The sequence below is a fragment of the Rhinoraja longicauda genome, chromosome 2 (assembly GCF_053455715.1).
Source record: "Rhinoraja longicauda isolate Sanriku21f chromosome 2, sRhiLon1.1, whole genome shotgun sequence".
NCBI classification, from domain to species: Eukaryota; Metazoa; Chordata; class Chondrichthyes; order Rajiformes; family Arhynchobatidae; genus Rhinoraja; species Rhinoraja longicauda.
The window spans coordinates 32,917,582-32,932,198 of NC_135954.1; the positions used below are offsets into that span (position 1 = coordinate 32,917,582).

At 40.3% G+C, this 14,617-nt stretch overlaps 1 protein-coding gene across 1 annotated transcript in view; it reads left to right on the forward strand.

The window, feature by feature from the left end:
- cubn (cubilin (intrinsic factor-cobalamin receptor)) overlaps positions 1–14,617 on the forward strand; it is a 197,683-nt gene that overhangs the window by 58,637 nt on the left and 124,429 nt on the right. Inside the window, exons 24-27 of the mRNA XM_078422245.1 lie at positions 2,122–2,225; positions 4,646–4,802; positions 5,399–5,583; positions 9,814–9,973. Coding sequence (XP_078278371.1) covers positions 2,122–2,225; positions 4,646–4,802; positions 5,399–5,583; positions 9,814–9,973 — 606 coding nt within the window. The remainder of the gene's footprint in view (positions 1–2,121; positions 2,226–4,645; positions 4,803–5,398; positions 5,584–9,813; positions 9,974–14,617) is intronic.

The window sequence follows — 14,617 nt, forward strand, 5'->3', positions numbered from 1 at the left end:
GCCTATCAGACATAAGATTGCAGTTCTGAAGATACTTCTGTTCCAGTCCCATCTGCTGCTAACTTTCCAACGACCTGTCTAAGAATGCATGTTACTCAAGAGAGTCAAGCATGTTTCATTGTCATATGTCCCAGATAGAACATTGAAATTCTTACTTGCTGCAGCACAACAGAATATGTAAACATAATACACTGTAAACAATATGATAAACGAGAGAGAAAAAAAAAAGTTCAGTGTGTATATATACACATACTCAAAAGTACACACACACACACACACACACACACACACACACACACACACATACACGCACACACACACACACACACACACACGTGTGTATATATATATATATACATATATATATGTGTGTGTACTTGTGAGTATGCATATATATACACACTGAACTTGTTTTTCCTTTCTCGTTTATCATATTGTTTACAGTGTACTATGTTTACATAGTATATATATACACGCGCACACGCACACACACGTGCACACACACACGCGCGCACACACACACACATACATACACATACACACATACTCTTGATCCAATTGAAAAAGTGAATAGGGGCCCAATGACAAATTTAATACCACCCATTTTGACTTTCTTGCTGATGTCAAATTACAAACCTTCCCCAGCCACACTCCCTGTTTTATGTTGTAAGAAGTTTAGTTAATGTTTCAGGTTTGCAAAACAAGACTTGAATTATTCATTAGTTTCTGATATTCCAAGGATGCTATCTTATCTGCTCATTTCTGCCTCGACTTTAAATTCTGACACCTAGATGAAGGACATTTGTGGTGATGTAATGATGTGAATCTGTGTCGTAGTTTCTTGTGTCCATTGCGCAGTGTTGATAAACATAATGAATGGAATGAAATCTGCCCATTTCTTTCAGGCTGTGGTGGAACTCTCACATCAGCAACTGGTAGTTTTACCTCTCCCAACTATCCAATGCCATATTCAAACAATGCAGCCTGCTCCTGGCTGATTCAAACCAATGCAGGCAGTGTGATTGAACTACAATTTGAACACTTCCATTTGGATTCCAGCACTGGATGTATTACTGATCACTTAACTGTATGTGTATTTTACCTGAACTTTTACATGGAACTACTATGATAATCATTACTCTATTATTTCAAGGAACTTTAATTCCCAATTAAGCAAAAAGGTGCACAATATTTTTTTGTTGTTCATTTCCAATTAAACCAGCTTTCTGAATGTCAAGTTTGAGGTGTTGAATACGTTTTGGAGTTTCTCTACAATTCTGTTCTGCATTGTACGCTTTTTGCATTACATTATATCACATTGCAGTCCAAAGTAAATGATAAAAGCATTACAACACACAAATTAATACATCACCTGGAGACACAAGAAACTGCAGATGCTGGAATCTTGAACAAAACATAGTGCTGGAGGAACCCAGTGAGTCAAACAGCATACTTGGAGGGAATGGACAAATGACATTTTGGGACAAAGTCCTTCTTCAGACTGATTGGAGGACAAAGCCTGGCAAGTAATAGGTGGAAGGTAGAGACAAAATGCTGGAGTAACTCAGCGGATCAGGCAGAATCTTGGGAGAGAGGGAATGGGTGATGATTCGGGCCGAGACCCTTCTTCAGACTGATATCAGGGGAGGGGGGGGGGGGGGACGGACAAAGATAGAATGTGATAGGTGGATACAGTTACCCCCTCTCACCTGTATCTCTTGCCAGTTTTGTTCCAAACTCACCTCTCTTTTCTAGCTTGCTCTACCCTACTCATAGAAACATAGGAACTGCAGATACCGGTTTACAAAAACAGACATAAAGTGTTGGTGTAACTCAGCGGGTCAAGCAGCATGCATGCAGAACATAGACAGGTGACGTTACAAGACAGGTCCTTTCTTCAGACTGAAGTTTATTGGTACGGAGGTAAGTTGAAAGGACAAGATTTTGAGAGAATTGCTGACTGAAAGAAGTGAGAGGTTTGTTGCGGTTGCACAGTGTCAGAGTAGCAGAGACAACAAAGTGGAGATGAAAGAAACCGACTGCCCTATCTAATCCAATATTGGAAGCAAGCAAAAAATTGCAGGACCACTAGTAGAGATTTTGTATTTTCGATAACCGCAGGTCAAGTGCAGAAAGACGGGAGTCTGGCTAATGCTATGCCTCCATTTAAGAAAGGCTACAAGGAAATGCTTGGGAATGACCGATTGCTGAGCCTTACATCTGTGGTGGGGAAGTTATTGGGGGGGATTCTGAGAGACGGTATATACATGCATGGACAAGGACTGATTTGGGATAGCCAGCAGGGCATTGTACATTGGAGATCACGTCTTGCCAATTTAGTTTCATGTTTTGAAGGGGTGACCCAGAAGATTGATGAGGCCATTTCCTGGGATTATTGTGTTTAATCTTCTGTTGCTTTTACAGCGGAAACTGTATCCAATAATTGTTTTCAATTAATTACAGTCAAATTTCCACGTGTGAAGGCAGTGGAGGCCAATTCACTGGATGAATTTAAAAGAGAGTTAGATGGAGCTCTAGGGGCTAGTGGAATCAAGGGATATGGGGAGAAGGCAGGCACAGGTTACTGATTGTGGATGATCAGCCATGATCACAATGAATGGCGGTGCTGGCTTGAAGGGCCAAATGGCCTCCTCCTGCACCTATTTTCTATGGGAGAGCAAGCTGGAAAAGAGAGGTGAGGTTGGGACAAAACTGGCAAGAGATACAGGTGAGAGGGGGTATCTGTATCCACCTATTACATTCTATCTTTGTCCCGCCCCCTCCCCTGACACCATTCTGAAGAAGAGTCTCGACCTGAAACATCACCCATTCCTTCTCTCCCGAGATGCTGCCTGACCCGCTGAGTTACTCCAGCATTTTGTGTCTACCTATTACTTGCCAGGCTTTGTCCCACCCCACCTCTCTTTTCCAGCTTTCTCGCCCCTACCCTAATCAGTCTCAAGAAGGGTCCCAATCCAAAATGTCATCTGTCTATTCCTTCCAGACCTACTGAGTTCCTCCAGCACTTTGTGTTTTACTTAATAAATCACATTTCTATGTCTCTGATGGAATATGATTAAATGGGGTATCTTTTCCGATTATGGATATTGTTCGAAGTAGCTATTGCGAAAAAAGATTGGAACTGTATTACATGAATAATTTTAATGCATTATTTTGTGCAATGATAATTCTTGAATCTTTCATCCATTTAATCAGCTTCCTGCAATGTAGTTGTTGTTTTATATTTGTTATCTACTATCAATCAATACTGATTAGAAAGAAATGAATGAGAAATTGTATCAGCTATTTCATCACTTCAATTTTTGGGAATATGTTGACTTAGTGTGGCTAACAATATAACCAATACCACTGTATTCATATGATATTTTTCATAACACTCAGGATAAATCTCAAGATATTTGCACACTCTGGTTTTACATTGGAAGATAAAATCTAAGTTAACAACAACAACATCAGAACAAAGTCATATAAATGGGTCCCTTTCAGAATGGCAGGCTGTGACTAGTGGGGTACTGCAAGGCTCGGTGCTGGGACTGCAGCTATTTACAATATACATTAATGACTTGGATGAAGGGATTAAAAGTACCATTAGCAAATTTGCAGATGATACAAAGCTGGGTGGCAGTGTAAACTGTGAGGAAGATGCTATGAGGTTGCAGGGTGACTTGGACAGGTTGTGTGAATGGGCAGATGCATGGCAGATGCAGTTTAATGTGTATAGGTTTATGTATAGGTGTATAGGTATAATGCAGTTTAAGGTATGAGGCTATCCACTTTGGTGGTAAGAATAAGAAGGCAGATTATTATCTGAATGGTGTCAAGTTAGGAAAAGGGGACATACAATGAGATCTGGGTGTCCTAGTGCATCAGTCACTGAAAGGAAGCATGCAGGTACAGCAGGCAGTGAAGAAAGTTAATGGAATGTTGGCCTTCATAACAAGAGGAGTTGAGTATAGGAGCAAAGAGGTCCTTCTGCAGTTGTATAGGGCCCTAGTGAGACCGCACCTGGAGTACTGTGTGCAGTTTTGGTCTCCAGATTTGAGGAAGGATATTCATGCTATTGAGGGCGTGCAGCATAGGTTTACTAGGTTAGTTCCCGGAATGGCGGGACTGTCATATGTTGAAAGACTGGAGCGGCTAGGCTTGTATACACTGGAATGAGAGGGGATCTTATCGAAACATATAAGATTATTAAGAGGTTGGACACGTTAGAGGCAAGAAACGTGTTCCCAATTTTGGGGGAGTCCAGAACCAGGGGCCACGGTTTAAGAATAAGGGGTAGGCCATTTAGAACGGAGATGAAGAAAATCTTTTTCAGTCAGAGAGTTGTAAATCTGTGGAATTCTCTGCCTCAGAAGGCAGTGGAGGCCAATTCTCTGAATGCATTCAAGAGAGAGCTAGATAGAGCTCTTAAGGAGTCAGGGGGTATGGGGAGAAGGCAGGATCAGAAATCATTCTGATTGAGAATGATCAGCCATGATCACATTGAATGGTGGTGCTGGCACGAAGGGCCGAATAGCCTACTCCTGCACCTATTGTCTATTGTCTATAATCTATAATTTCAATATTCTTTGCTATGGCTAATAATGGTAATAAATTTGAGTACTTTGTTTTTCTCTTCTAGGTTTATAATGGAATCAATATAAATTCTCAGATTTTGTTCAAATTGTGTGGCAATCAAATGCCAGCATCAATTCTGTCTTCCAAAAACAACATGTACATAGAACTTCAAACTGACAGTTCAGTAGCCACAGGAGGATTTCTTGCTAAATATAGACACAGTAAGTAAACTGCAGTGAAATTATTGTGAAGTGGCCCAATTTTATCCTTTGTTATTCATAAGTCAACAATGTTCTATCTATTCCTAGTCATTTGTGTTCACCTGTATACCGTTTGAGCCATTTTTCTCAGCATAAAAATTTCCGGATTATATTTGTGAGGGGATTGTGAGTGGATTGTGAGGAATGAGCCTGTGGTGTTTGAAGGGTCAGTAGAGAGTGTTGTTCTGTCGTCTCCAGAGGAGAAACAGAGGAAAAGATGTATGTTGTTGTCTCGGTTATCTCTAGGAATGGGCTTTTATCACTGCTATGACTCTGACATAATGTTGATCTCAGACATAAGAATTCAGTGTTACAGTATTCAATAAATGATCAACTGTTTTAGTTCTGTCACAAGTCTGTTTGTGTCTTAATTCATTTCAGTACATGAGACAAATTGGTGTCAACATGGAAGAGAGTTTACCAACATGTCTCTTCATTAGCACTGGTGAAAACTTTGTTATCTCAATGGGGCATTCAGTCTGATGCTCTTTTGCCTGTGTTTACCTGTGAATTGGATTTGTTCTACAAATGTTTGTTTCAAGTTATTTCCTTTGCAGTTTGCCAGGGAGGAATCATTGCAAATCATAGCAATGGAGTTTTGGAAAGTACAAACTTTCCTCAACCGTATCCACCTAAACAAGACTGCAACTGGACTATACAGGCAACAGCTGGGAACACAATCAACTACACCTTTAGTGCCTTTAATCTGGACTTTAACAGTTGTCATTTGGCTTGGCTTAAGGTAAGAATTAGGTTTAAAGGCCATTTTATTACTGGAATAAAGTTACAAAATCCTTTGAAAGTGTTGTAAGATGAGATCCATGAACTATTTGGTTTAATTTATTGTCTTTAACACCTTGATTTAATTTAACTTTTCTTCCCAACATAATCGTGATGAAATGTTGTTAAATCATAGCTTATGCTGGATATGGCCCTATAATCATATGACTGAACCATTCCTCAAGGAGCATTTATTGTTTCAAATAAGTGATTATTGCCCCCATCTATACATATCTTCCCTCAGTAAAGCAGCCGACATAGTCAAGGACCACTTACACCCCAGTCATTCCCACTCCTCTCAGATACAAAAGCTTGAAAGCATGTATCACCAGATTCTGGAGTAGCTTCTTCCCCGTTGTTATTAGACTGATATGTTTCTATAAGATCCCCTCTCATCCTTCTAAATTCCAGTAATTACAAGCCCAGTCGCTACATTCTTTCATCATATGATAGTCCTGCCATCCCGGGAATTAACCTCGTGTACCTACGCTGCACTCCCTCAATAGCAAGAATGTCCTTCCTCAAATTAGGAGACCAGAACTGCACACAATACTCCAGGTGTGGTCTCACCAAGGCCCTGTACAATTGCAGAAAGACCTCTTTGCTCCTATGCCCAAATCCTCTCGTTATGAAGGCCAACATGCCATTAGCTTTCTTCACTGCCTGCTGCACTTGCATGCTTACTTTCAGTGACTGATGTACAAGGATACACAGATCTCGTTGCACTTCCCCTTTTCCTAATCTTTTCCTGATGCCAGGGATGAACTCCCAATCATCCAATCTACCTCATTGTGGACCTTGCACCTTTTTAATTGCATTTTCTCTGCAGCTATAACTAAATTGTCATTATTTTCTTTTTTGCACTTATTCATGTACGGAAAGAACAGAAACCTAAGTTTTCACTGTATCTCGGCATGTGATAATAATAAATCCATAGAAATACCATGGAAACAGGCCATTTGGCCCACTGTGCATACTGACCAACTTTTTAGATTAAGAAAATAACTGCAGATGCTGGTACAAATTGAAGGTATTTATTCACAAAATGCTGGAGTAACTCAGCAGGTCAGGCAGCATCTCAGGAGAGAAGGAATGGTTGATTATTTAAATAGATTATTTAATTTTTAATGTGGATACACATCTTTATGAAAAGAAAAATCTGAGCAGATAATTGAATCAATCCTCTAAGGACTGCACTGAGAATGCACACTGGCAGCAATGTAGCAATAGATTGAGAGTCCAGTCCTGGGGAAACTAGTTGCGATATTGTACACGGGAAGATCTAGCAGGTAGAACAAAGAGCAGGGAAATCCCAAAGATTTGTGAATGTAAGTTAACTGGTTTCTGAAAGTTGCCTCCATTATAGATGCAGAGCAGAATATTTGGGGGAGGGAGGGGGTGAGGGCATGAGCATTTGAAAATAATTGGGTTGGAGGCATATACATGAGGGGATAGGATGAGAATGCTTCAAGAGCTGCCATAGATTCAATTGTCTGAACAGTCTTCTGTGTTGTGTGAGAAAAATGACTTGTCGGTTGGCATGGGCAAGTTAGGCCGAAGGGCCTGTTTCCTGACTTTATGGCTCTAAAGATTGGAACATGCTTGCTTCCAATGAAGTATAGGTCAAAAGTCTTGAGAGATGCCGTGTAGTAATTGTAAAGTGATTAAAACATGTAACACAGTGCTCGAGTGCAGATCTGCAACTTACTTTAGTGACCTTGAAGGATTCTCAACCCAGTGTGAATTTAAAGACACACCACATTTCAAGGTTATCTGGAAAATAGAGGTAGGAGGCAAGAATTGTCTTTGCCCCCAAATTAGCATTGTTCCACTTCAGAGGAAAGCCTAGGAGTTCCTAAAACCATATTAAAGGGGGAAAAACCTGCCAATCTGGATTACTATTTAGTCTGATGTTATTCATAGAACATACAGTTCCTGTGTATACCAGCTAAGAAGATTTCCCTTTTAAGGATCTGCAAACAAATTATGTGTTTCATTTTTCATAGATGTTGATTTCTCTGGGGATAAACAGCCAGCTGCAAAACTAATGAATGTGTGGGAGTAGGCAGAGAGATGATTATATGTCTAAAGGCAAAGAGAAATCCTGCCAAATTACTTTTTATTAAAAGCTACCTTCATTTTTCACTAACAAAATAACAGACTCCTGGGGATTTTTCATTAACGTTGTAATTTGTCTCTTTTGAAATAATTAATAATGTTACATTAAAGCCTTTCCACTACAGTATTAGCTATGAGGAAAGATCCTGTATGTACCTCAACAATTCTACTGTTTGTAATATAGTGTTACATTAAACTGGCACATAATTCCTGATTTAACTGGCCTCTGGGTAAACACTGCTCAATTCCAAATCCACAGTTTGGCTTCTCAGTTGTGATTAACCTGGATCACTGCTGTGCTTCCTTCGGTGAAATTGTTCTTACACTTTTCTTCGTATAATTGATATTGCCAAAGCGTCTTAGTAGGTACATAAGAATCAAATGGCTCTCACAGAAGGGAACACGTTTAGACAGAGCATGGAGTTGGAATGGAGTTGGAATCTTTCGGCACTGTCTGAAACCAAGACCACATGTGCATCTGGCTTCTCACTTAGAGCACAGGATTGAGGAATTACTCATTTACATCTTAAACAATAGTCTCCACATCAGCTTGAAACGTAACATTTTCTTAAAGGAAGTTGTAACGTTGCTATTTGCTTCCATAAAGAGCAGAGATTTTACAAAAGTTTACTTCAATTGTATTAATTATATTGTAATCTTGTTTGTCGTGCAGTGGGAATGATGTCACAGTGGTTATATAACTAGACTGTAAAGACAGAAGCCTGAACTAACTGCAAAAATCTAAGTTCAAATCACACATGGCAGCTGTGACATCAGTTAAAATCTCACATTTGGAAAGAATAGCAAATATTCCTATGAATGCAAAAGCTACTGGATTGTTGTAAACATTTATCTGTTTCATCTTCGAGGATGGAAATCTGCCATCCCTAACTAGTCTGGCATGCACGTGTCTCGACACCCACCTCAGTAGGTTAACTCTCAAACTCTCTTTGAAGTGACTTAAGGGCCTGTCCCACACTAGGCGATTTAAACACGACTGCCGGCGACTGTCAAAGTCGTAGCAGATCGCCGAACTTTTCTTTTACCCGACGACAATGACCTCGGCAATGCCGAGTCAGGTCGAGATTGCAGCGTCTTTGGAAACGTCGCAAAATTCCCAAGCTGCCAATGCTTCTCCGGCGTCCTAATTTTCGTTAAAATCACTGACAGGTCGGTAAGTACTTGAGAGTTTTGAACTATAACATCTTGTATGGGTTATTTAAAAACCAAGCATCACTGTAACAAGGCATAAACTGGATTTACTTCCAGTTTACAAATAGCTGTATTAAAAACTTTAATTTTAAAAGTGATTAAGTGGATTTTTGTGAAAACTGTGGGCATTCTTTGAAAATATAAGGGAGATGCATATCTGGTTTCTGGGTTGCATATCTGGGTTTGGAGCCCACTTTAAATGTAATGGCTGATGGCCATAAACATCGTGAAAATTCCCACGCTTACCTGACCGTCAAACTGTCGCCTCCAATCTACCTGTCAAATGTCCTGATGGTAAATTAATTGATTAAACACAAGCATTTTATGGTATTTTGAAATGACTTTACTTATTTTAATATTATGTGCGTCTAAATGCATCTAAGAGAACCTATCAAACCTGGGGACAGCATGCGACAGCGCCCGCAATAAGCAACGATGCCTGGCGACAAGCCAGCTGTCGCCGAGAAATTTCAAACCGGATGATTTCTCAGCGACGCGCTGAGATCCACTACGATTCTTGGAAGACTCCTCACGATCATGCCAATGACACCCGGCGAACTGTCGGCGACAGCCTAGTCACCGGCAGTCGCCTTAAAATCGCCTAAAGTGGGAGACGCCCTTAAGTAAAGCAGTCAGTAGACGTGAAACAGATGCTGGTCTCGTCAGTGATGCCCAGAATTTATAAAAGGACTAAAAGATAATTTAAACTTATTGCTTTGTGTTTTGAGAGAGAAACATGACGAACGGGAAAAGGTTAATTCTTACTGCATGCCTTATCTGCAACATGATTTGATACTGTTTACAATTTCCTCTATTGTCGATTTAAAACTCTTTTTAATCTCCCCTTTCCTTCTTGACTTAGCTGTACGATGGACCCAGTGCCCAGTCTCATCTTATTGGCACTTACTGCAGGAATACTTTGCCACCATCAGGAACAACCTCTGGTAGCAGTCTGCATGTGGCATTTCATTCGGAGTCGTGTTTTTCAGGGAATGGATTCCAGATGCTGTGGTTGCAGAATGGTAAGATTACAACAATGCTGGAGCATTTGCATACATTTTCTTTCTGGTCTCAATGCCAGGTGTTTCCTTTCTTCTCTGAGGCACCCTGCTTCACTGCTTCAAGGCGATTTTGTAGTTTCTCCCAGATTTTCCGACATCAAATTCATTAAAGTTAATTTGGCTGTCACAGTTGCTAAACTCCTATTTAATGTTATCATTTTCCAATTATATGTTCCTACTTTTGCTACAAAATGGCTAAGTCTGAGTCACGCTCCAATCCTTTTCAAAATGGATTGAATTTTCCTACTGGAATTCTCCGTCAATTTTATAAACCTCTTTTTAGCAGAGGTTTAAATATTTCCTATTTCTACCCGAGAATTGTACAGAAAGGAATGTGCAGATTTTAAATGTACAGAGCTAAGTAACTTATTGGGTGGGTCAAAACTGAATGAAGTGCCGAGCTCAGTAGTAGTGACATATGTTTATGACATATGTTTATGAAACAGCCGGGAAATAACTTGCAGACTACTCATTAGAGGGCATCAGTTCTCCTCCACATGAGAAACGGCCCAGTCATTTCCCTGGAGATTTTGTGGTAATCTGATGTTAGCTCTCTCAGATATGTTTTCAATTATAGTGAATGCATGGAAAATCTCTTCTTGCTCATCTATGCCACCAAGTGGTTGAAAAAAATAACGATTGTATTTTGAAGGAAAATAGGGAGAGCAAAGTTGGCTATTTGGCCATTTAAGCCCGCTTTGCCAATTAATATAATCATGGCTGATTATCTACAAGGATGTTTCCGATTCTGTCTCCAAACTCATAAATGCCACAAATGGAGCTCTGAAGATTAAAGCCTCAATATTTAAGATGAGGCAGGGAAGCATGGGAACGGAGAAAACCCGATATTCTCTAGGATCCAGAGGTTCCTAAGTGTAAATTTCACAACCAGGGGATAAATGCTATTAAAAAAATGAACACATCCCACAGCACTTATTGAGATTTATTGGGATTTATGTGGAAAGACTTTTGATGCACATATTTAACAGGATTTATCGATGAAAAAGATCATTAAAGCTAAAGATTATTACGTCAAATAATGGTGTGTCAGGGGAATTGAGTGTGTTAAAAGAGAAGCTATTTTTTTGTGCACCACCAGAATCAACTGTTCTTTATCAAGATCTCTCCGTAAATGAGGTTTAAAATTATTTTCTATCTGAAAATTTAAATTGAGGATTGAATTGCAATGCAAAATACGCCAACTTGAATTTTGTCCTCATTTGAATGTGTTTACTGTGCTTTATGGCTTGAAAACCTCTGGAAATCACAATGCTGCATCTGATGTGGGCACAATGAATCATTGGACAATCACGCGCTCCCACACCCGGCGATTTGCAAGTCCACAGCACTTTCTGGGCTGCCACACCCAGTCGTCTCCAGGAAGTAATAAAGCGTGACTTTAGACAGTGTCTGCAAAATATCAATGATATATCCATTTGACCAGTGTAGGGAGAACTCAGCATTCAGATAAAAAAAAGGCCTATAATTAGGTTGCAGATTTAGAATATAGCATCTCAGCAAAACTGCTGCATTTGGGAGTATCAGAAAGTTACAGTACACTCTTTATCCAATATTACAATTAATTTGTATGATTACAAGTATGGAGATGATTGGACTGTTTCAAGATAACACAAATATAAACGTGGAGCGGACAGCTGCGGGAGGAGTGGGGGAATGGAATTCAAAACCAAATGCATTTGTGATTGATTGAATACTTTATTGTCACATGTGACAAGTCACAGTGAAATTCTTTGCTTGTGTACCTTGCCAAGGTATGCAATAGTCACCCATAAAATGCACTTACAAAGTTACAAATCCACCCCCCGCGCCAATTCCCCCTATGTTCTACCCCCCCCCCCCCCTCCGTCACGGTGGTTCCCCCGCGCCGGGTCCTCCTTTGTTCTTTCCCTCAGCAGTGGCGTCCTCACTTCCACGTGTCCATCAGTCGGCGCCATCATCGACCGCCGCACCGACTTCTCCACTAACGCTGCTGAGTCCTCTCCGGACGCCTACATGGCGGCAGCAAGCCAGGCCTCAGCCGCGAACTCCGACCCACCCACGAGGCTCCACCTCCGACCACGATGTTCCGTCCCGCAAGGTCCGGGTTCCGACCCACGTGGTTCAGGACACGAAGATCCACCGCCGGCTTGCGTGGCCCGGGTGGCGAGGCTCCGGCCTTGGCTTCTCCCACCAGCAGCCGCGTCACCTCCGGAAGGCGTCGACCTCTTTGTGTATTTGCCCGTAATATAGGTGGAACAGCAAAATAAGCAACTCGGCTGACGTGACAGATTAGAATTCAAATGTATAAACATTTGCAGCGAAAGTCAATCTTCATGATTTGTTTTTAGTATTTCCACATAAAAGTGGTCTTGCTCCAATAAAATCAACTGTTATTCAATGCAGGACTCAAGTATGTGATCCCACAGCTCCACATATCACTTAGTTCACTTGGATACAGCAAAAATCTACTCTCAAAAGTCAACTCTTTGGTACTTGTTGAAACAATTAATCTTTACTTTCTTGGTGGGCATATTGCTTTGGTACAGAGTTGCAAGTACTTTGAAACATATTGGTCTTTTTATTCCATGGTGATTCTGTTTGTTATTTGATCTCCTAGCAACCAGCCAGGAGCAGACATTATTGCAGACTTGCTGTGAGGGGCTTGCAGGGTTGACCAAGTGGAAAGAAATATGTAATTTCAGTAGTTTCTGAGTTGATAGTCATTTCCTCGTCTGGTTAAAATCAGCTCTTTCCTGCGTCATGAAGAAATGAAGTTGAAATAAGGTTTCCATGGCAACGATATTCACCACATAGTCCCATGCTCCACAGCTTTGATCATTGTGTTACCCTATCTGGAATTACTAAGTTTTAAATATCACCAAATTTATTTGCTTTTTCTATAAAAGCTCTTAATTTTTCATTGGGCTGGCGACATTTGATATGAGATGGTTGTGAGGGCTTCGAATGAAGTTCCTGACGAAATATCCAGTTCTGTTTTTGCAGTTAAGGTTTTGGCTTCCCACTTATCTATTTTGGTTGATGGAGTAAAGCACAGTAAATACAGTTGAAAGAGGCGGCACGGACTTGGAGGGCCGAAAAGGCCTGTTTCCGGCTGTATATATATGATATGATATATGATATGATGATATGATATGAATGGTGCCAGGCCCTCACAGCCACCGAGTACTCTTAAGCAATGATAAAACATCCTAGACTAGTTACTCTCAGTTTACATTGTTCATGAGAATCAACGGATAAGTCTGTGTTTGCAGGTGTTGATACTGAAATAACATTCACGGTTTCCAAACTTTCCTGAGATGTGGGAGCTTCCTGAGTTTTTTTTAATTATTTTTACATTTCCTGCTATTTTGAATGAAATTAATACTTTTTTTATTAACTGCTATGGCTAGAATATCAGAGAGAGCATTATCAACTATTTCATTAAATTCTACAGATTATAACCTTACAATAGATAACCCTAAATAGAGTATTTGTCGAAAGATTTTTTAGGGACTCTTTTTCTCAGTCTTACTATTTGTGCCAGTGATTTTTAAACATTGTGAGTATCATGTGAGTTTTTAGTGAACCGTAACTCCTAGCAGTGCAAAAAATGTAGGTCACTGATGATAAGGATTAAAGTTAAACCTATTTGATGGGGATTTGAGGCTGGAATTAATTTTTAGTAAAGTTGGAAACTGATTATTCTGGACATATAATTTTCAGTAAAAATCTGCATTACAATGCACAAAATTGTCTGCACTTTGTAGCTTTGCAACAAAGGTTTAGGTTTGTTTATTAACATTCTAACTGTCATGATGAGGGAGTTTCTTAATGGAAACCCCTCCAGTCTGAAGATTGCTTGATCAGCAATACTAGTTGGATGCAAAGTAAGGATCTCTGTACTTTGTCTAAACAATGGAATAGACTTTATAGTCCCAGCAAAGCAATGCCTCAGGCCTTCTTGTCAAAAAACAGAGTTGCTATTTCAGAAGGTTTGGGGTATGTTCATTCACGTGACCATTTAGTTGAGATTTGGGTGGTTTCCAAGCCTGGATGTTTCACTCTGCCATATTATCCACAGTAGCTGTTACCCTAAACTTCATAGGTGTTGTATATTGAAATTTACCCCAATAATGTCCAGGGTCTTTGAATGTTCTCATTCATTCTGTATTCATCATGTAAGTTTCCAGCTCAGCAATGCTTTGAATAGTGCTGCTGGAAGTGCAACAGAATGCCATTTTAATGTGAACATCTTCTGGAAAAAATGTTTACTAATATCTTTCAGTTTAAACAAGCAACAAATTAGATATTGTAGCGACCATGGAGAATGGTCTAGGTCGTCGAACCCTCGGATTGGCCAGCGAGGTCACGTGGGAACGCGACCATGGGGATTGGTCCAGGGAAGGACATCGCTGATTGGTCAGCGATGTCATGGGTGCGTTTGGCGCCCGATTGAGTTAGTTCGTTTGAGTCTTCAAGGAAGACAGTAAGTTTATATTGGTTGTCCTGCGACTTGTTGTTTTGATTCTGTATTCGTGTATTGCGGTTGCAATAAACTTCATCTACAACTACAAGTCTCGGACTCGCCATATTGGTGACCCCCGA